The sequence below is a fragment of the Gossypium arboreum genome, chromosome 5 (assembly GCF_025698485.1).
Source record: "Gossypium arboreum isolate Shixiya-1 chromosome 5, ASM2569848v2, whole genome shotgun sequence".
Lineage (NCBI taxonomy): Eukaryota > Viridiplantae > Streptophyta > Magnoliopsida > Malvales > Malvaceae > Gossypium > Gossypium arboreum.
Genome location: NC_069074.1, coordinates 91,246,742 through 91,268,294, shown reverse-complemented (window position 1 = coordinate 91,268,294; position 21,553 = coordinate 91,246,742). Strand labels below are relative to the sequence as shown.

The following is a 21,553-nucleotide window of genomic DNA, read 5'->3' as shown; positions in this document are numbered from 1 at the left end:
CCATGTCATTGATATATAAATTTTAGCAAATTTTAGCAAATTTTTTACCTTGAACTCAAACCTCAAACCTTAAACATCGAAACCTAAACCATAAACATCAAATCCAGAACCCTAAACCTTTAACCTCAAATATCGAACACGAACCCTAAACCCCTCGAACCTTGAACCTAGAACCTAAAACCTTGAACCTAAATCTTGAACCCCAAACTCGAATCTTTAGTTTAAGGTTTGTGGTTCAAGATTTGAGTTCGATTTCGAGTCAGAGTTCAAGATAAAAAAAGTATCAAAATTATGTATCAATTACAAAAATTTTCAACTTCTAGCAAATTTTTAGTTTGGGAGAAACAGTTTTTTCTCTTAAAAAGCAGCTTGTTTAAGGATGTTTTTGTCTCAAAAATGTTTCTTAGAAGCAATACTAAATAGACCTTAAATTGTCATAAGTCATAATGTTAATGATCAAATCGTAATAATTGAAACATCAGTAATCGTAAATTTAAACAACAATAATGGACTATTTTTATAGTTTACTTATTCTAATATTATAATATTGTTGGGATGCATTTGGTAATTTTAAGAATTCCACACATAGCACGAGTCAATTTTGTAAAATCTCCGAATAACACCGAAAGTGTTAAATTAATTACATTAGGATTTAAAATTATAAAATAAAAAATTATTTTTATAATTTTATTTTAAGTTAAAATTTAATTTCTGTAAATAATAATAAAATTTTCTTTTAAGACTTTGATATAAAGTCAACGACTTGTTCTGCTTTTTCTCTTTTTACTTCTATATAATATGATAGATGAATATCAATTATTACTCTTAAACTAATTTGTGCTCTACCTTTTCGGGGGATTCTGCAGCATTGTGTTTTGATTTGCTTAGTTTTGAGTTTTGATTCTAACGTAGAGCGAATATGACGAAAACGGAGGTGACGGTGTTGCATGTAGCCGCGGAGGTGGATGTTGTAGCTGAGAAAGACAATGAAAAGAGATATCTTCTCAATAGCGCCAAAGTGAGTTGCGCTAAGGTTGGCTCCGGATGCTCGGATGTTGATGTTAATGGAAACGACTCCGTTAATGGAGTTGTAGTGGAACCGGATGGCAATTGCGTTGTCGAAGAAGAACACGAAGTGAAATCCGAATCAGATTCGGTTCCTATTACTATGCATCAGCAGGAGGTGTGTATTGAAGCTGAGAAAGAGAATGAAACGAGATATCTTGTCAATGGCGCCAACACGAGTAGCGTTAAGGTTGGCTCCGGCAGCACTGATGTTTATGTTAACGTAAATGGAAGCGACTCTGTTAATGGAGTTGTAGTGGAATCGGGTGACAATTGCATTGTCGAAAAAGACCACGAAGTGAAATCGGAATCTGATTCGGTTACTATGACTATGAATCAACAGGAGGTGGATATTGTAGCTGAGAAAGAGAATGAAACGAGATATCTTCTCAATGGCGCCAACGCGAGTTGCGTTAAGGTCGGCTTCGGCAGCTTTGATGGAAGCGACTCTGTTAATGGAGTTGTAGTGGAATCGGGTGACAATTACATTGTCGAAGATGACCACGAAGTGAAATCCGAATCTGATTCAGTTACTATTACTATGCATCAGCAGGAGGTGGGTATTGAAGCTGAGAAAGAGAATGAAACGAGTTATCTGCTCAATGGCGCCAACACTAGTAGCGTTAAGGTTGGCTCCGGCAGCACGGATGTTTATGTTAACGTAAATGGAAGCGACTCCGTTAATGGAGTTGTAGTGGAATCGGGTGACAATTGCATTGTCGAAGAAGACCACGAAGTGAAATCCGAATCTGATTCGGTTACTATTACTATGAATCAACAGGAGGTGGATATTGTAGCTGAGAAAGAGAATGAAACGAGCTATCTTCTCAATGGCGCGAACGCGAGTTGCCTTAAGGTTGGCTTCGGCAGCTTTGATGTTTATGTTAACGTAAGCGACTCTGTTAATGGAGTTGTAGTGGAATCGGATGACAATTACATTGTCGAAGATGACCACGAAGTGAAATCCGAATCTGATTCGGTTACTATTACTATGCATCAGCAGGAGGTGGGTATTGAAGCTGAGAAAGAGAATGAAACGAGTTATCTTCTCAATGGCACCAACAAGAGTAGAATTAAGGTTGGCTCCGTCAGCACGGATGTTTATGTTAACGTAAATGGAAGCGACTCCGTTAATGGAGTTGTAGTGGAATCGGGTGACAATTGCATTGTCGAAGAAGACCACGAAGTGAAATCCGAATCTGATTCGGTTACTTTTACTATGAATCAGCAGGAGGTGGATATTGTAGCTGAGAAAGAGAAAGAAACGAGATATCTTCTCAATGGCGCCAACGCGAGTTGCGTTAAGGTTAGCTTCGGCAGCTTTGATGTTTATGTTAATGGAAGCGACTCTGTTAATGGAGTTGTAGTGGAATCGGGTGACAATTGCATTGTCGAAGATGACCACGAAGTGAAATCCGAATCTGATTCGATTACTATTACTAGGCGTCAGCAGGAGGTGGGTATTGAAGCTGAGAAAGAGAATGAAACGAGTTATCTTCTCAATGGCGCCAACACTAGTAGCGTTAAGGTTGGCTCCGGCAGCACGGATGTTTATGTTAACGTAAATGGAAGCGACTCTGTTAATGGAGTTGTAGTGGAATCGGGTGACAATTGCATTGTCGAAGAAGACCACGAAGTGAAATCTGAATCTGATTCGGTTACTATTAGTATGAATCAACAAGAGGTGGATATTGTAGCTGAGAAAGAGAAAGAAACGAGCTATCTTCTCAATGGCGCCAACGTGAGTTGCCTTAAGGTTGGCTTCGGCAGCTTTGATGTTTATGCTAACGGAAGCGACTCTGTTAATGGAGTTGTACTGGAATCGGGTGACAATTACATTGTCGAAGATGACCACAAAGTGAAATCCGAATCTGATTCAGTTACTATTACTATGCATCAGCAGGAGGTGGGTATTGAAGCTGAGAAAGAAAATGAAACGAGTTATCTTCTCAATGGCGCCAACACTAGTTGCGTTAAGGTTGGCTCCAGCAGCACGGATGTTTATGTTAACGTAAATGGAAGCGACTCCGTTAATGGAGTTGTAGTGGAATCGGGTGACAATTGCATTGTCGAAGAAGACCACGAAGTGAAATCGGAATCTGATTCAGTTACTATTAGTATGAATCAGCAGGAGGGGGAGAAACCTGTTGAAGAAAAGGGAGGGTATGTTCAAGAAAAATCAGGGGATGGAGATGATTGTTTGGCTAAACAAACTGTTCAGGAAGCTGCTGTTGTTATTGATTCCAGAGTTGAAAAAAGTGACAGTGTTTCGGAAAGTTCCGTAGTTATTGATTCCGGTCTTAAACAGAGTGATGGTAAAGTTGATGGTTCGGTTGAAACTGATGCTAATTCCATAGTTATTAATTCAGTTACTACAGATGATGATGCCACACATATAGAAATCAAAACCGGCAGTGAGTCTAGTCAGTCTTCTACCACAGTTGAAACTGATACAAATTTCGTTGTTGGTAGTATTTCGTTTTCAGTTGATGTTCAAAGTAATCAATATAATGGTAATCTGGCTAATTCGGAGATAGCTTCGCAACTGGTTGATAAGTCTTTGGACGTGGTTTCGGGTTTGAAATCGGAAACAAATGTTAGTTCTGATTCTATATCGGTTGTAGTAAGTAATCCTGCAGAGAGAACTTGTGGTGTCACAGACGGAGGAATTGAGTTTGGTAGCCTCGACGATGAGGCTGAAAGGAAAGCACCGTTCAACTACATGATCAGGGTCCCGAGAAACAATGACGAAAGTTTAAAAGTAAAGATTAGACTTGCTCAAACTAAGGTTGATGAGAAAAGTCGAATTCGAGATGGGATTCGAAACGATATGCAAAGCACGAGGGTTACTTGTAAGGAATATGGCAATGATTTTAATGCTGCTGTATCTCAAGAACGAAAGGCTCGAGACTTCCATAGGTCCAAATGTCGGGAAATAGAGTCGATGCAATCCATGATGGATATTGAAGATATTGATGTCAAGGTAACCTGTTTTTAGTCTTTTATGGAAGAGAATAATGTGATTATTTGTTCTAATTATATACTTTGTAAGCAGATACGAAACATGGAATGGACAATACAACACGAAACTCTACCACTAAAGGATGAAAAGAAATTTATTAGTGATATCAAGCAATTAAAGCAAACTCGTGAAAAGCTGTCATCTACCATGAGTAGACAGGACGAAAATCAACAAGGTTTGGACGGGAAAGAGCGTCTGAAGGTATTATATATACATCTGCTTTGTTAGCTTTTGACATTCGACTAGTATATTTGGTTGTTTATTCGATTCTTCTGTTTCTACAGTCTTTAAAGAAGGAAGCTGACCAATTGAAAGCCAACCTCAAAAACGCTGAGGCGATCACTAAGGCAGCTAAGAGAAAATATTATGAGGAAACCGAAAAGTTAAGTGAATTGCAATACCAGTTCAAAGCTGCAAATCACATCCAACAAGAAGCGTATGCGCAGTTGCAAAGTTTGAAGAAACAATCATATGAGAAGGTACTTTTAAATTCTGTAAGCTTAGAGTGAATGAACATAATTGTGTTGGACACGTAATCATATCCGAGACTCATAGACAAACCTGCATTTTCGCTCTGGTTCTGATTGAATACATTACTCTTCGAAACTGATAAACTAAGATAAAGATATGCCGACGCTACTCTTGTTTGAATTTTGCAGAGCAAACACTTTTGGCAGTACAAGGATGATTTAAATAAAGCGAATGAGTTGGCTTCGAAAGGGGATAAAGTAGCACTCCAAAATTTTTGTATTAACCAGGTGAGGTCGTGCATTTGTCTTATTTCTTCGAAATAAAAATTTTTGTACAATATTTGATCTAAACAGTCGATGGTTCAGGTGGAGAAATTTATGGACTTATGGAATAACAACGATGAATTCCGAAAAGAATATATTAGATGCAATGAAAGGAGCACACTTTGGAGACTGAGGACATTAGATGGCCGTGCACTTGGTCCTGGTGAAGTGCCTCCTGTAATTCCTCGAGCAGTAAATGGAAAAGCGGTCGTGGATCATACAATGTCCGGCTTAACTTTGGAAGATCGAACACAAGAGTTAGAAGCGGCGAAAAAAGCTGAAAAGGTACTTGCGGAAAAGGTTGTGGAGCAAAAGAAGTTTACTAAATCTGCTCCTCCAGAAAGTGTTTCAACAACTGCTTCTAATGGGGAAAAAATCGAAGAGGCTGAAGAAGAGAAGCCGAAGAGAACAAAGGAGGAGGAGGAATCGGACAGGAAGGCAGAGGAATTGAGAAAGGAAGAGGAAGCGGCTAAATTAAAGGAGCAACGCCAGTTCGAGGAGATAGCTAAAGCTAAGGAAGCACTAGAAAGGAAGAGGCGAAAGGCAGAGAAGGACGAAGCTCGAGAGGCTAACCGAGCTGCAAAAGAAGCTGAAAAGAAAGAAAAGGTTAACTCTCTTAAAATTATCCCTAGTTTATTTTCCGTTTAGTCACTTATTCCTTAAGTATCAACATTTCTTGGTTGTTTCCTTGCTGATCAAGCAACATTTTTCTTTCTTCAGAAAAGAGAAAAGAGGGCAAAGAAGAAGGAAAAGCAAAAAGCCGTCGCAACAGCTGCTGACACGGGCATTGAAGACGAAGCTCTATCCGCTTGTTCGACTTCTGAAACTCTTGCTGAAACTTCGAAAGAAATCGAAAACAAAGAGAAACCCATTGCGGCTACTACGGAAAGGCCTCAAAAGGCATCAAAGTTTGTGAAACAAGCCAAAGTAACAGCTATTCCCCCTCCTATTCGAAATCGGGGTAAGCAAAAGATGCGGCCATGGATGCGGGTCATTTTAACCTTCTTGGTTATTTTGGCTTTGTTTTTTTTAGGAAATTATATCTAATTATTTGATTTTGGGCTGCAAAGGTTGGGATCTCTATAAATAGGCAATTCTTTCCTAGTTTTCTTTTAAAAAATTTCTTTTGTAATAAATTATTATAGTAGTTATTTATTAATATTTGCTTTATGCATGGGGAAAGGGAAAGGGAGACATCTAAAGATGATCTACTATAGTTGTCCCCTCTAATATATTCCCTTCATTTTCACTCCCATTCCTTCCAAACTATGTTTTGTAATAATAAATTATTTTTTTAAAATGTGATTTACACATAAATGATTTCATCATTGCATTTTGAAAATTTAAAAGGAAATATAAGGGTGAGTTAGATTAAAGTTGATCACCAAACTCAAATTTGAGATTGAAGTCTACTGATTTAGGATTTAGGACTTAAGTTATGGAATGAAAGAAAGAGTCATTGTTTTAAACAGGTTTTAATAAATTGATTTATTTCAAAGTCCAAATGAAAAAAAATTTCTAGTTATTTGTTTGAGGCAATTGATGTAATCATTATATATTTATTTATAATCAATACATGACTTGAAATAATTTAATTGGTAGGGCTTTTTTTTGTTCTAATTTGAGTTTTAAATCTTAATAGTATTAATTTAAGGATTAATATATAAAAGGTTCTTGACTCGATTTGATTCAAAAAATCGAAAAAATTTGAATTTCAAGTTAATTGAATTATGTTATTTGAATTATTCGAGTAAACTCAAATAAGTAATTCGAGTTTCGAGTTCGAATTGAATTGAATTTTAAAATTCGAATAACTCGAATAATTAGAATAATGATTTGGGTAAATACCCTTTTAGTCCCCTGTCAAGTTTGGAGATGATCAAATTGGTCTTTCTCAACAAAATTACAAAAAATTCAAAATTATTTTCAAAAATTTAAAATAAATTTTAAAATTCAAAATATTTATAAAAATTTCAAAATTTATATTTTAAAAAATTCTAAAAATATATAAAGAAAGTAAAAAATAAAAATTTTCTAGAATAAGAATTTTGGATATCTAAATTAGTTAATTAATGATTCAAGTTTATCATGCTGAAGTGTTTTTATTATTTTGCTTTAAAAAATTTCAAATATATATAGTTTCAAATTTATTTTCTCTAACACAAAATTAATTATACTGTAGCAATTTTTTTAAATTTTTTTAATTTGACAAGTTTATGGTACCTAAAGTTGGTAACATTAAGTCAAAGTGGTACCTTTATAAGGTGCGGACACTTTTAGTTTTTACCAGTTGACCAATAATTTTGCACCATGTATCTAATTTTATCAAATCACTTACAATACAATGGAATGTAATAAACTCGAGTTTATAATGATTTGAGCTCGAAAAATTTGTGTTTGCTTATTCAAGCTTAAAAAAACCTGGACCTAAAGTAATCAAAGCTCAACACCAATTTAGCCTAAATTCGTAATGATCTGAGCTTGATAAATAATGGTGGTGCTGCCATTAAAAGCAATGGTGGTGCTGCCATCTTCAAATCCTCCAACCCTAGACACTGTTCATAACATACCATTTTGTTAAGTAATGGCATTGGAATACCATTTTGATATTTAAATATTATTTTTGTATTATCTAAGTAAAAAAAAAAACCTTATATTATGCCATTCATGGGTTGAATTAAAACAAAACAAAAATTTTAACGAGTGAATACACAAACAACTAGCATTTGTTTTACAAATAATTGATTCAGTCATGTTCCAGTAACATTGATCATATCATCAACCTTTGATAAAATTCAAGTTCATGGACTAAAATGGTAGATCTAGTTGTCAAATTCAAGGACCAAAATGGATAAAACATATAGATATCAAAATAAATCTAATTGCCAAATTTATGGACTAAAAAATTATATTATCCTTAAAATCTAATATCTAAGTTTCTTATGGTACATCTTTCAAAAAAAAAAAAAATCTTGATTGTAGAAGCTAGTTTATGGAAAGCTAGGAATGCCCTCGGCGTTGAAAGAATGAACATGAGCCTAATTCATAGGAACGAAGCCAAAAAATTCTTTTAGGGAGTTGAAATTAAATTATAATTTTTACGATAATAAAAATACAATTTCATCATTTTAATAGCCTATATCTTTATAAAATTTAAAGGATTAAATCAAAAGTTTATCATTTTTAGGGGTTAAAGTGCAATTTTACCTTTACTAATTAAAAATTTTAAAGGGCCTAAATAGAAAAAATTTCATTTTAAGGGGGGTCAGGGTCCCTGCAAACCCCCTAGTTATGCCCTGCTAATTCAAGTATGGCACTTAGCTAATCCAAGCATGACGAATTAATCAGAAAAAATTAAATTTTTTCGGTTTAATGGATTTTCATATTCGGTTTAATTTTGATCGCTTTTTTATTTAAATTTTTTGGTGAAAAACTTTAAATCGACAGCTCCACCGAATAAACCAATTTAGGTCATTGTTAGAGTTGGGTAACCCAAATCTTTGTTAAAAAAATACAATGGTAAACAAGGGGATCTGTGTAGAATCCATATAGAATTATACTTCTTCTATTTGACATTGATTAGAATAAGGTTTTTCAACCTTTAAATAGATTAAGTTAAAACTCCTCTTGTATCATTTAATTTTTAACATTAGTGAATCTCCTCCTTTCTTCATGTTTTTTTCCTGAAAGAGTTTCCACGTAAAATCCGTGTTCTTATTTTTTTTTTCTTATTGCTTTGGGATAGTTTTATATTTTCATTATTGACATTTAGTTTTAACAAACTAGTATCAGAGCTTGCCGATTGCTTGTCTTGATCACGGTAATGACGACAATGAAGTATGATATTTCGTTGTTAGATTGCAACATCAGATTCGCGTTGTGACAGTAAAGATATAGACAATTCTTACACAGATGGATTTGAAGGATACCCTATAACGGTTCAAGATACAATATACTATAACGGTTCACATATTATTACAGTCTACACAAAATAGTAACTCACACGACACAATAGTTCTTATAAAATAAGTAGTGCACATACAATAAGTAATTCACATAAACTAGGCAGATCCCATAAATTATCAATTTGCATCAAACATTTGTTCATATAAAATAACAGTTCATATCAAATGACAGCTCATGCAAAATAATAGTTCATACTCTATCATAACTCATATATTTCAAATAATGATAAATTGACATTTTTGTGATTATGAAACATATAGGGGACTCTATCACCACACATTAGATAAATGGATCTCCATAAAACACTTTGCTATTGACTCAAAAGAGCCCTACGTTGTCTCTGATAGAAGTATAACACAAATGCTCACACTCTCCAAACACACCACGCTATCTATAGTGAATGGAGCTATGCTCGACATTCTCTTATCTTTCAGACAAATCGCCTGGCCATAATGCCCATCACAATAAAAAGAGTGAGTACTCACAACCCTATGGCATGCTAACTATATCCAATAGTTCCCATAAGGTCACAATGGCAACATATCTCTTTTAACATATTCACAATATTCAGTATAATAAGGCTTGCAATTAAGCAGAGCTCGCACAATATAATACAGTTCGCAATTCACAATTCGCAATAAAGCATGGTTCGCAAATAATATAACTTCCATGCAACATATATCGCACTCATAATCATAGTTCACATACCATTCATGTCATAGCTCACATAAATCATAGTTCGCATACTTTATTTAGCATAGGACATGCAATATCTTAGCTTACATACAATACAACTCAAAATCTCACAATACACATTTTGGCAAATTAATACAATTCGCCATATTAATACAAATTATCAAATTAACATAGTTCACCATAATAATATAATTGACCAAGTTAATACTGTTCACAATATTACACAATACACAATACACAAATATAATTGGCTCCCACTATACACTACAGGAGAATAGACTTTTAGCAGCATTTTTTTTTGCCTTTAGCGGCGCTTTTCTCGCAAACGCCGTTAAAGACATGACCTTTAGCGGCGCTTTTCTCACAAACGCCGCTAAAACGTATAAACTTTAAAAAAATATATTTTAATTAAATAATATTTATTTTCTATGATAAATATTATACTATGTTTTATTTTTGAAATTTGAACTTTAAACTATATACTTTTAAGAATAAATAAAAAAATATTAATTAAATTAAATTTTCTATTAAAATTTTAACTTTAAAACTAAATTAATGAATTTAAATTTAGAATTTAAATATTATGTTTAAATAAATGGGCAATCTACCTCACAGCTCATTTGATCTATATTAACTCAGCCAATTATAAAAAAAGCTACAAAACTCGTAATAATTAACAATCATGGTTAAAGAAGCTGGTACACAAGGTAGCTACAAAAACCTGTTTCCATAACATAAAATTCAAGTTCCGACTAAGATGAATGACCATGGAATGCAACATTAGATAACGTTCCACTTGAAGAAGTGCTAAGCCTTGGCTTTTCCAGCTTGAAGAGATTGAATCCCCTGCCGCACCTTCAATAACTAAAGGATGCAAAACCAAATGATCAGATTCATCGTCACTTTGGCAGATAAATCTGGTTACAATCTATTATCCACACCGAGGTGCCTGAATTCTAAACTCTAGAGTTTGATATTAAGAGGACACAAACATTTTCCGGTGGTTTTACAATATAATTCAACACAATTTGATTTCATATCTAGAGGACATTAATAGAAACTCATACTGATGGTTGTTATTCCAGTTTAAGAGTTTATCAATTAAGGTTGCACCCAAAATACCAATTACTGTTTGCAAAACAGAACATTTCTTTAGTTACCGAGACATCATCCCATCAATGGAGAATTTTGCTATCCAAAATGATAGTGAAGCAAACCTGAGTAGCAGCTAGTGTGATGAGCCCAACCATGCTAGATACACTTTTCAATTGTCATAAAATAGAACTTAATGTAGTTGAACTATTCATAAATTTTCTTGAAGTTCTATGGAGATTGTTAAGACCAGTAATATTACCAGCTGAGACAAAAATAGCACCAGAATAATATGTAAGTGCATTGATTCCTCCCAAATTCATCAGGACCAACACTCCAGCAACAATCTATAAGGAAAACAAGAGATATATCAATGGATTATATAGCAAATATGGAGCAATTGATCAATTTCAACGAAGTTACGTGTCTTACAAATAATGGCTGAACATACTTCTTTTGAAATATGTCTAAAATTCCTTCACTCATAATCCTGTAAAAAGATAAGCTCAGACAAGCAGAAATTGAACCATTATAAAAGTTTATACTTTTTTCCTAAGAAAAAAAACAAAGGTTACTTTTGTTTCAGTTGCTTCATGAGAAATATCAGCTTTATCTCCCCTGAGGCACAACAAAGCGGCTTCAAGCTCTTTCTCACGACCAAATTTTGCCCGCACAGAAATATTCTCAGTGGCTATATATCACAAAAGGAGATTTCAACCGAAAGAGAAAACTTATGATGATCTACTATGATATATTTGTAGAAACTCAAAGCCATTTGGTCGCTGTAGGACAAAACTAGAGATTTCCATATCAAAACGGACAATATCTTGCAGGTTAGTATTGAGATTTTCTGTTTTCTTTTTACTTGAGCCTTTAAGATAGGCACCGAACCGTAGCTGTAAAATTTAAGAGAAACTCGAATTGTACTCACCAGCCATTGAAGAGATTCTGGTATGAAGAAGAGAAGTAGGAGTTGAAGCAGAGCGGGAATCGTGGCTGTTTGTAAAATCATTCAATAACTGTACAAAACTATCTGATTGCCTAACCAATTTCCAATGCAATTCAGGAAGTTCTAGTTACCTAACAGAGCCAATGTGCGCCAATGGACAAAGGAACCAACAACAAACATGAACAACACACCCCAACCAGTTAAAACACTTTTCCTTTCTCATTCGTTTGTGGATTAACATGATTGAACTCTCGAAGCACCTATAAATAAAGCAACACATGGAATTGAGCTACATATGAACTTCAATGTACCACAGTAGAAAATTCAAATAAACTCTTTTTTTATAAAATTCTGAAGAAAGATATAGCTTTTCCTAACAAATGGAATGTGTGACTTGAAGTTAAAATTGAGTAACCTTGTTTTCAAATTTTGAAAATCAAATCAATGATATGGCGGTGCTAGTAAATTGACATAACATTATAGATAATTTATTTATCATAAAAGATTTTTGAAATTATATAAATTAGTTTAAAGAATTTAATGTCGAACTAAATTTCATTTTTTAAAGGAAAAAACGATTAAAAATAGCCAAATTAGAGTATAAATACTAAATCAGTAACATACACATAGTGCAATGACAAACAGCAGAATTTGACATATATATAATACTTTAAAAAAGTTATAAACACAATTTTTAAAAAATCATTTATATGTAACTAAACAGAAATTATGTTCAAAGATTCGTTGTGTCACTAAACAAAGAAACATGATTTACAAAAATAAATAAAAGACAAGAGAAAATGAAGGTTCTAATGAACAAACTATTTTATAAGCAATCAAAAAGAATAGTACAGGAAATGATGTTTCTTAGTATCCTACTTGAAGAAAGCATCGAAAAATATAAAGAGGATGAGAATGAGTACAAGGAAGCATCTTTAAGTTGAACCATTCTTGAGCTTGAACTGCTTGTTCCCTTGTAATTTCCTTTTGCTGGCGAGAACATTTGAGAAAGCCATGCATAAGATTCCCTGACAAATTATTATCAGTACATCAAGGAGTAAACATAAACTCAACTCAAAATTATAGTTCTAAAGCCTTTGCTCAATTCCACCCCAAACTATATTTTATCAAGACATGAAAGTGAATGATAAACCTCAAACATCTCACTCTTTAATTACGTACAAAAGATTGGCAAAAATGCTTTAAATTAAAATGGTATTTCCCTTCCTTTCGTGGTCCAGGATGGCAATTTTTGTTGGTGTACTAAGATATATCTTATCCACTTTTTCATAACAAGAACGGTAAACATAAAACAATGTATACAAATTAGAATTGAAAAGACAGAAAACATAAGCCTGCTTTAAAAATTTTAGACTAACTTCTGATTCAAATGCAAAACTGTAGTTAGTCTTAATTAAAAAGAAAAAACGTATCCAAATCAATTCAAGTAGATGCATTTCACTTGAGAAAAAAATTAATTTTTAAAATGTGAATAGTGTTCTATAGTGTAAAACAAAAGCTAAATGAAAACATTTCAACAAAGCCACAAAAAGGTTACGAAAATAACTCAATTTTGAAAAGTATTATCAATTATCCTACAAACAATTAAATAGGAATAGAAGACAGATTGATTTAAATGAAAAAGGAATAACAATATAATTCCTAGGCAATCTCCTTCATCAAGCATCCAAAATAGTAAATCTAGTGATCTCGGTCTCAAAGTGTGCTCTTCCAACCTCAACAGCTTTTACCTCGCAATCAATAATTCAAATTTAATTAATGCTCGATAAACAGTAGTTTAGATAATCAAGAATAAATGTAGACAATATAATAAAAATTATATCCAGAAATATTAACTACAGCTACTACACATATTCTCAAAGTTGGTAAAATCATTTTCCCATTATATGGTACCTTAACTCTCTCTTCTTCATTAGTGTCCATAATATAAGCCATATACCAAAGACAAGGAATATAGTCAAGTCAAATAATGAAATAGCTGAAAATCCTCTGCATGCAAGGCATTATTGTTTGTCATTATTTTAAAGTAGTAAACTAAGAAAATATTGGATATAGGTGTGTGTATTAGCATGCATGTGTGTGCATCTCAGACAGAGTGAATAATTATAACATCAATAGAACGAAATTACTAATTTGAATTGTACTAGTATACTAATACCTTCAAAACAAGTTCTATAAAAGAACAAATCCCAGTATTGGCATGCTCTTTTGGAAAACAAATGTAGATGGAACAGCATTGATTTCCACTATCTAAGTTATGAAGCAAACCTATGGCTCACCAGCTTTCTCTACTTTTATCCTTCGCTTCTTTCTCATACTTCGGATTGTAAGGTCATCGATCCGACCATCGAGGAAGAGTATCGGCCTCCAGTTGTAGACTTACCAGCATCTAAAAATCAAATAAACTAGATTCAAAACATACAGTGGAGCTCATTTAGTTATTTTATCTTGAACAAGATTCTTCAGAAAGGGATTCTAAATTACATTGATAACCAGCAGATTTGATAATTTCTTTTGGGAAAAAAGGAAAACTGAATTACAAATTAACATTTTTCTTTTTAATTTGTGAAGTTTTAAAAGGCATATTGCAACTCATCAGTAGAGACTGGGCATTGGTTCCTCGTCATTTGTGGGTGTGTTTTTAAATCATAAGGTCTAAGCTTAAGACAATCCAATCTAACATCAATGGTAGTTATGATAGCTTAACACACGATGGAAATGATAGCTCATTTAAGCTATGATATGCTTGCTTTCAAGTAAAAACAACAACATCGCTTAAAAATAATAGACATCTTGGACTCTATTTTCCATGAAAATTGAATCTAATGGAAATTTGGGTTTACCAAAATTGCGACCAACAATGCAATGCCAAGTAGGTCCATGTTTCTTGTTGAAATCTTTCTTAATGTACTCTGCTACATCTTTCTCTACATTGTTCTTCTCGAAAGCCTAGTCAAAACCCTCCGAAGGAAAAACCACTCCAAGTCAGAAAATTTACAGTATTTACTAACAAATCAAGATCAAACGAAGAAAACCCAGAAAACAATTCCAATAAAAAAGCCATAAAAATTAGGAATCTTGTAAGGTAGAGAAAAAGAGCTAACAGAAATGGCTATATTGATGGCCTTTTTTTGCATGTCGTCTTTCATGTCGGCGCTTTTGATAATAACTTTCTTGGGTTCTGCAGAAGCACGGAGAAGGCTTCAATTCATCGGTTTTCCGTTGTTTCATCATCGAGCTCGGTGGTGCTTCTCTTAGTCGCTTCAAGACTCATCCGCTTTTACTTTTTCGTTTTCAAATTCCGAGCCAAAAGAAGAGAAAAGAAAAGGAGAGACTCGGTTTCCACAAAATTCCAGTTTGCAACAAAGGGGTCTTTGTTTTGGAAGAAAATGAAAAATGGAAAACTGGAAATGATTCTGTCAGGTGATACTTTGGTGAATGAATTGAAGTGTGTTCACTGTTGAGAAGAAGAGGGAGTAAACGAGCGGCAACCAAAAGTTATTTTTGGGGAGTGAGCGGGATTTTGATTTATAAAGTAATGGCCTTTTTGCGGCATTTTCAATAAAAACGCCACTATAGTTTAAATTTTTACAGCGTTTTTAATAAAAAAACGTCACTATTTGCTTAATTTTAATTTTTCCTATTTTTAATATATTTTTTATTTTTTTCAAAAATTTTGTACTAAGATTATCATTTTTAAAATTTTTAAAATTTTGAATATTTAACTTTTAATTGAAATATGGACTAAAATATTAAATATTAAATATTTAAGTTTTTAATTTTTAATTTTTAATTTTAAAATTTTTGAAGATTTTATAATTTTTAAATTATCATATAAAATACAAAAGGAAATTTTAATGAAATAAAATGAAATCGATGAATTAAAAAATATAAAATGACACAAGAATACAAACATTATTATTTTAAGTATGGTCCGCATTAGTTGTTTAGATTTTTATATAAATGACATTTAATTATATGTATACACCTAAATTTTGATAGAGATACATCTCGAATTATATATGAATTTCAATTTAATGTGTAATTGTAGACGTAAAATTCTAATTGTGGTTTAAATGTATATATAGTTGAAACTTTAATTTTGATTTAATCATGCACATTTTAAAAAATAAATACATCAATAATATATTTTTATAGTGGATAAATATAAATATTTATGTATGTAATATATAAATATAAAATGATGTTATATCAATAATTGTGTTAGTAATTTACAAGAACTAGATCAAATTAAAATTCATGTATCCAATTGCACACTAAACCATTGTTAGAAAAAGAAACATTTACTGTGGATTTTGGATTTGAAAAAATATTTTTAATATATAACACCATTGTATAACACCTTATTAATATAACAATAATTGCACACTAAACCATTGTATAACACCTTATTAATATATAAATTTTTTTATCAAAATCAAGATATCTATTATCGATAACAATAATTAATTATAGGGTTTAGGATTTAATTATTGAATATGATTCACTTGAGATTAACATACTATATACCCATGGCCATTAAACTTAAACCATAAAACCCTAAACCATAGACCTTAAATCTTAAATATTAAACCCTAAACCCAAAAATAAATTTAATCAATATTAAGTATTGCTTCCATAATTTATTATGAACATAAGCTTTTACATTAATATCTATGTATATACACATCAACATTCATATGATGTTTTTTGGGATTTAGGGTTTTAGGGGGTTATAGTTTAGTGTTTAGGATTTATAGGGTTAGGGGTTTAGTATTTTAGGGGTTACAAATTAGTGTTTATGATTTTTTTTGGGTTTAGGATTTTAGGGGTTATATGACTTTTAGCGGCGTTTTATCGACAGCGCCGCTAATGCTCTGGTTTTTAGCGGCGTTTTACTGAAAGCGCCGCTAATGCTCTGGATTTTTGCGGCGTTTTACCGAAAGCACCGCTAATGCTCTGGTTTTTAGTGGCGTTTCTATTGCTCTATTTTTTAGCGGCATTTTTGCTCTATTTTTAGTGGCGTTTTTTAGTAAAAACGCTGCTATTGCCCTATTTTTAGCGGCGTTTTTGGTAAAACGTCGCTATTGCTCTGTGTTTTACAATTTTTGTAGCGTTTTTTGATAAAACGCCGCTAAAAACGCTGCTAAAGCCCTATTTTCCTGTAGTGATAGTTGAACTCGCACCTAACATTTCATGATAATATAATTTTGCACTAATCAGAGTTTGCATTATTATACAACTCATAATTCTCATATGGGTTCGTGCATGCATAAATGTGCATTATCAATAGAATTCGCATGTTATAAAAGTCCGCATTATATTATTTATTTTTATATCTGTTCACAAGCACTATATAACCATATATGAATATATATATATAGATTAAATATAACACAAAACTCACGCATATATATTATATACGAAAAAACCATGCACCCATACTTATATTATATATATAACAAAACCATGCACACATATTTATATTATATATACACCTACTAATTTAGTACAACAACTCTCAAATATATGTACTCACTTAATGCAATAGCTCACTATTAGTAATATGCACTAGACGCACGCAACTGTTAATACATAATCCACTCACACACGCAACAATTAAATTCACAATTCACAAACACTTATCATGTCAAGTACATACTTTACAGCTAAGGCCTATTTATTTTATTCCAATAACTATAAACACATTTCAAATTCATGCATTTGACTCATTAAAATCGCACAACATGCATACCCAACACTCAACAAAATTGTAATGGTTTGCACTAGGAGAAATCAATGTTTGCATATTACTTAAGCAACAGTTCGCATATGTTACCTTAGCTTGCGTACTAGAATTTAAATGCAGTATGTCAAACCGTTTACCTTAGTTCTTGCTTCAACTACCATGCTCAAGTAAGCTTTAATTTTCCTTTGTTAATGCTTGTAGAGGCTCCCAAATGACTTGGCACTTTACATACACATCAAGCACAATTAAAAGGCATTATTAATAGCAACATACATAATCAAATTATTCCAAAATCATAGATCCAACCCTCTTAACTTCTATACCGAAAATTTAACTAGTTTTTTCGAAATAGTTGTTTAACAACTCAAATATCGTTTCTAAACTTGGATTTCAACTTCATATATCCTAAATATCATCAAATTATAGATCTAAATCATCAATTTTACCCAATTACACCGATCTAATTTTTCCAAAAAAATCAAGCTTGTGTGATCTTTTAAAAGGGGAAAACATTCAATTTGCTTAAATTCATTAAGAATTTGTTAAATTAAGATCAAATATATTTTAATTGGATTAAAATGAGTTAGAAATCACTTTAAAACCAAAACTTAGCTAAGAAATACGAGATCTACCATTTTCAAGCCAAAAATCAACTTAAAATCAAGTGATTTATTGTGATCTTGATTAAACCATTTAAATCTGGAATTGAATTAACAAATCACTTAGTTTAGTCATAAAAAGTTAGAATCTCACCTCAATTTTACAAAATCGACATGCTATGGAGCTAATTCAAGCTAAAACGTGTGAAGATCGCTTGAGGATTTTAAGGATGAAAACATGAGTGTTCTTCAAAATTGAAAAGATATTTTGTGTTTAGAGAGTTAGGAATAAAAAAGGATGATTAATTTTAGATGAAAAACTTTGATACTAATAATAGTTCTAATGGACTCACCTTCGGCCATTCTGAACATGTAGAAATGTTGTTTTAATACTAACCTGTTGGCTAGAGGTTTTGTCAATGTTTGTTAATGTTTAGTTATAGATTGAGAGTTTTTTAGGTTTTGACTAACATCTATGGCAATCACAACCCCAACATTAAGCATATGCTTTGTTTTAAAATATATATATATTTAAATGGTGAAGGGAGTAGGAGAGGCGGCACCTATATTTTGTGCCTATACACTGGTGAAATCGGGTTAAAATATGGGTTACAGGGGTGGAGGGATTCTAATAGGCGACACCCAGTAAAGGGTTTCTTGCAGGCGGCACCCAGTGTGGAGGCCCTATTTAAGCAGTGTTTTCTTGAACAGTTTAGAAGATAAGAAGAGAATGGGAAAAAGAATTGTAAAAGAAGAGAAAACAAAGAAGAATTTGTAATGTTAATACATATGAAAAAAAATGTTACAGTGTATATATTTTTTGAAATAAAAAATTGAGAAATTTAATTATTTTTAAAGATTTAATATTGAAGATAGATAATCAATTTTTCGTATACATTTATTTTGATGGAGTAATTTTGACAACAACAATTGAATGTATATTTGAATATTGCCAAAAAATAACAATATGAAAAAAGAGGATCAATGCAAAAATTGTTAGATATTGTGAGAAAAGAATCTCAAATTATTCTACAAATTTTCGGCCCACACAAAATGAGATTACAAGACCATTGTTGATGGAGTTTTTGAGAAATACTGAAACTTCGGAGGATTCATCAGAATATTGTTTACTCGACGGTGACCAATGAAAGTATGCAGGTGAATGCAAGCAATGAAAGTATGCAGGTGAATGCAAGCACTCACGATGAAGATGAAGAAATAAGAGGTGGAACCTACAATAAAAGAATAAATGACATGACACCCACGTCAACATTTAGCACATGATTTCCATTGTCTAATGGTGACCAAATTATCATAATTCATAATGTTAATGACCAAATCATAACAATTAAAATATCAGTAACTAAAATGTAAATTTAAACAACTATAAGGGACTATTTTTATAGTTTACCCATTTTAATATTATAATTGTTGGAATGCATTTGGTAATTTTAGAAATTACCACCATTTTGCCACCATTTTGCCACCAAACTTTTAATTAATTCCAATTTCGTCCCTAGGCTCGGAAATTGAAATTCATACAATTTACTCCTTGTTCCAAGCCTAATCAAAATTCTAATATAACTTTTACAGCACATTTATTTCACAAATTTTAGAATTTTTTCTAGAATTTCACCACTTTTCCCTATACATGTTTTCACTATAAATCACTTTGTAAAAGTTGTTTATCTATCAACAACCTTTCAGTTTCAATCATAAACTTTCAATTTACAGCATATTCACCAATGGAAAATTTTCTAAACTTTGATTTCTTTTCAAATTAATCCCCAAAATAGAGAAATTAAGCTTTCCAGGTCTCAAAAAATATGAAAATCATTAAAAAACGGGACATAGAACTTACCAATTCAAGCTTGAAAAGTTTAATTTCTCTCTCCTAGGGTTTCCATGTGTTTTATGAAGAAGATGATATAAAATAAGGTTTTTATTTCTATTTAATCATTTATCATACATTAATTAATTCAATTTTCAATTTAGTCCTTATCCTTTTTCAATTTTTCCATGGATAAATCACTAAAAATATCTACATCTTTTTCATCAATAGTCTAATTGCTATTTAAGGATGCTATTTGATCCTTATAGCTATTAGAATCCAACTTTGACATTTTATTCAATTTAGTCCTTTTTGCAATTAGACACATAATCGATAAAAATTTTCCATAAAAATTTTCATGCAATATTCCTATCATATTACCTATCATTTTATGAAATTTAAACAATTTTATTTTTCGGGCTCGGATTTGTGGTCCCAAAACCACTATTTCAATTTCACTAAAATTTGGACTATTACATGGTTTAAGTGTAGGCTCTAATCCATGAACGGATGAAAGCTATGAAAACTTTATATTGATGTTGGAGTGGCGAATATCGATGTCTCTTTATGGGCCAAAAACTGAAAATGTAAACATTCAAATTTAGATTTTTTTTTTGAAATTAAATCTCAATAAAGTTTTACAATGTCAATGCTTCACATCGTGTGTGGTTGACCAAGCCTATGGTCTCTATTTATAGAAAAATCGCAAGAGTCTTGGTCGAACAAGAAGAAAAAAAATATAATAACATTTTAAGAGAGAATATACAAAATTCTCTAGTAGGAATATGTATGGGCTTCAACTCCCTTTAGAGATAGGGTTGTCGCCCATCTTACGTGAGATGGGTCATTGGGTCTATCTGATCTATTTGGTATAATTATATGTGTTATTTAGAAATTTAATCGACTCATATAATTTAACCAACCAAATAAAAAAATTTCTATTTCCCAAAATATTAATAATTTAATTAATCAATTGAAATAAATTTTACTAGTTCACACAATTAAATTATTTTCCAAACCCAGTTCTAATTCTGTTAAATTCATGACATGTTTACCACACTAGAATCTATGGGTAAATGAATTTAATTATCTTGTTCAACAAGACTGTGCTAATTAATTAATTTAATTTTTGCTTCAAGCATCATTTAAGTGATTACTATTAATTAAATAATAATTCCAATAAATTAATTTAGTCTTTTAAGTCATCTCTCTTTTTCTGTAATTCATCAATTTTATTTATTCATCTCATCAATTCAAATGCAAACAACTCACCAAGTGCTCGTCCAATGAATTTTTCGTATGTGCTTTAGCCTCATAGGATATCCTCAATCTCTTTAATTTATATCCGTTCACCCAAAATGATCTGGTCATATCTCATGGTAACCATTACATCTTCTTCCATGAAAAATGTAAAGTCAACGGGAAAAGAAACAAACCAATGCACAAATATAATCATATGTTTAAGCACACAATTAATACAGGAATATGTTGCTCAAAAAAATTGGACCACGAACTTTTATTTTAATTAGAATCTCGAATTTAATATTTTATTTTTTCTTAAAAGTACTACGTTGGAAGATGGACTTTATAAAAAAAATTATACTTAGATAAAGAAAACTTCAATAATTAATTCTAATTCAATATAGAAACTCAGTAATGGTTTTGTTATTAGTTTAAATGAACTAAATTTTATCACATTTCGGCTCTTTGTATTGATGTGTATATTAAAAGCATTGAATTCATAGCAAAAGTTTATTAATAGCAAAAAA

General features: G+C 31.9%; 1 protein-coding gene across 1 annotated transcript; it reads left to right on the top strand.

Annotated features, from left to right (window-relative positions):
• Positions 1-919: 919 nt before the first annotated feature.
• Positions 920-5,928, top strand: LOC108451123 (uncharacterized). Its single transcript, XM_017748854.1, has 6 exons — positions 920-4,048; positions 4,121-4,288; positions 4,372-4,566; positions 4,747-4,845; positions 4,924-5,487; positions 5,602-5,928. Exons 1-6 carry the CDS (start codon positions 920-922, stop codon positions 5,926-5,928), a joined length of 4,482 nt encoding a protein of 1,493 aa, XP_017604343.1.
• Positions 5,929-21,553: the final 15,625 nt, after the last annotated feature.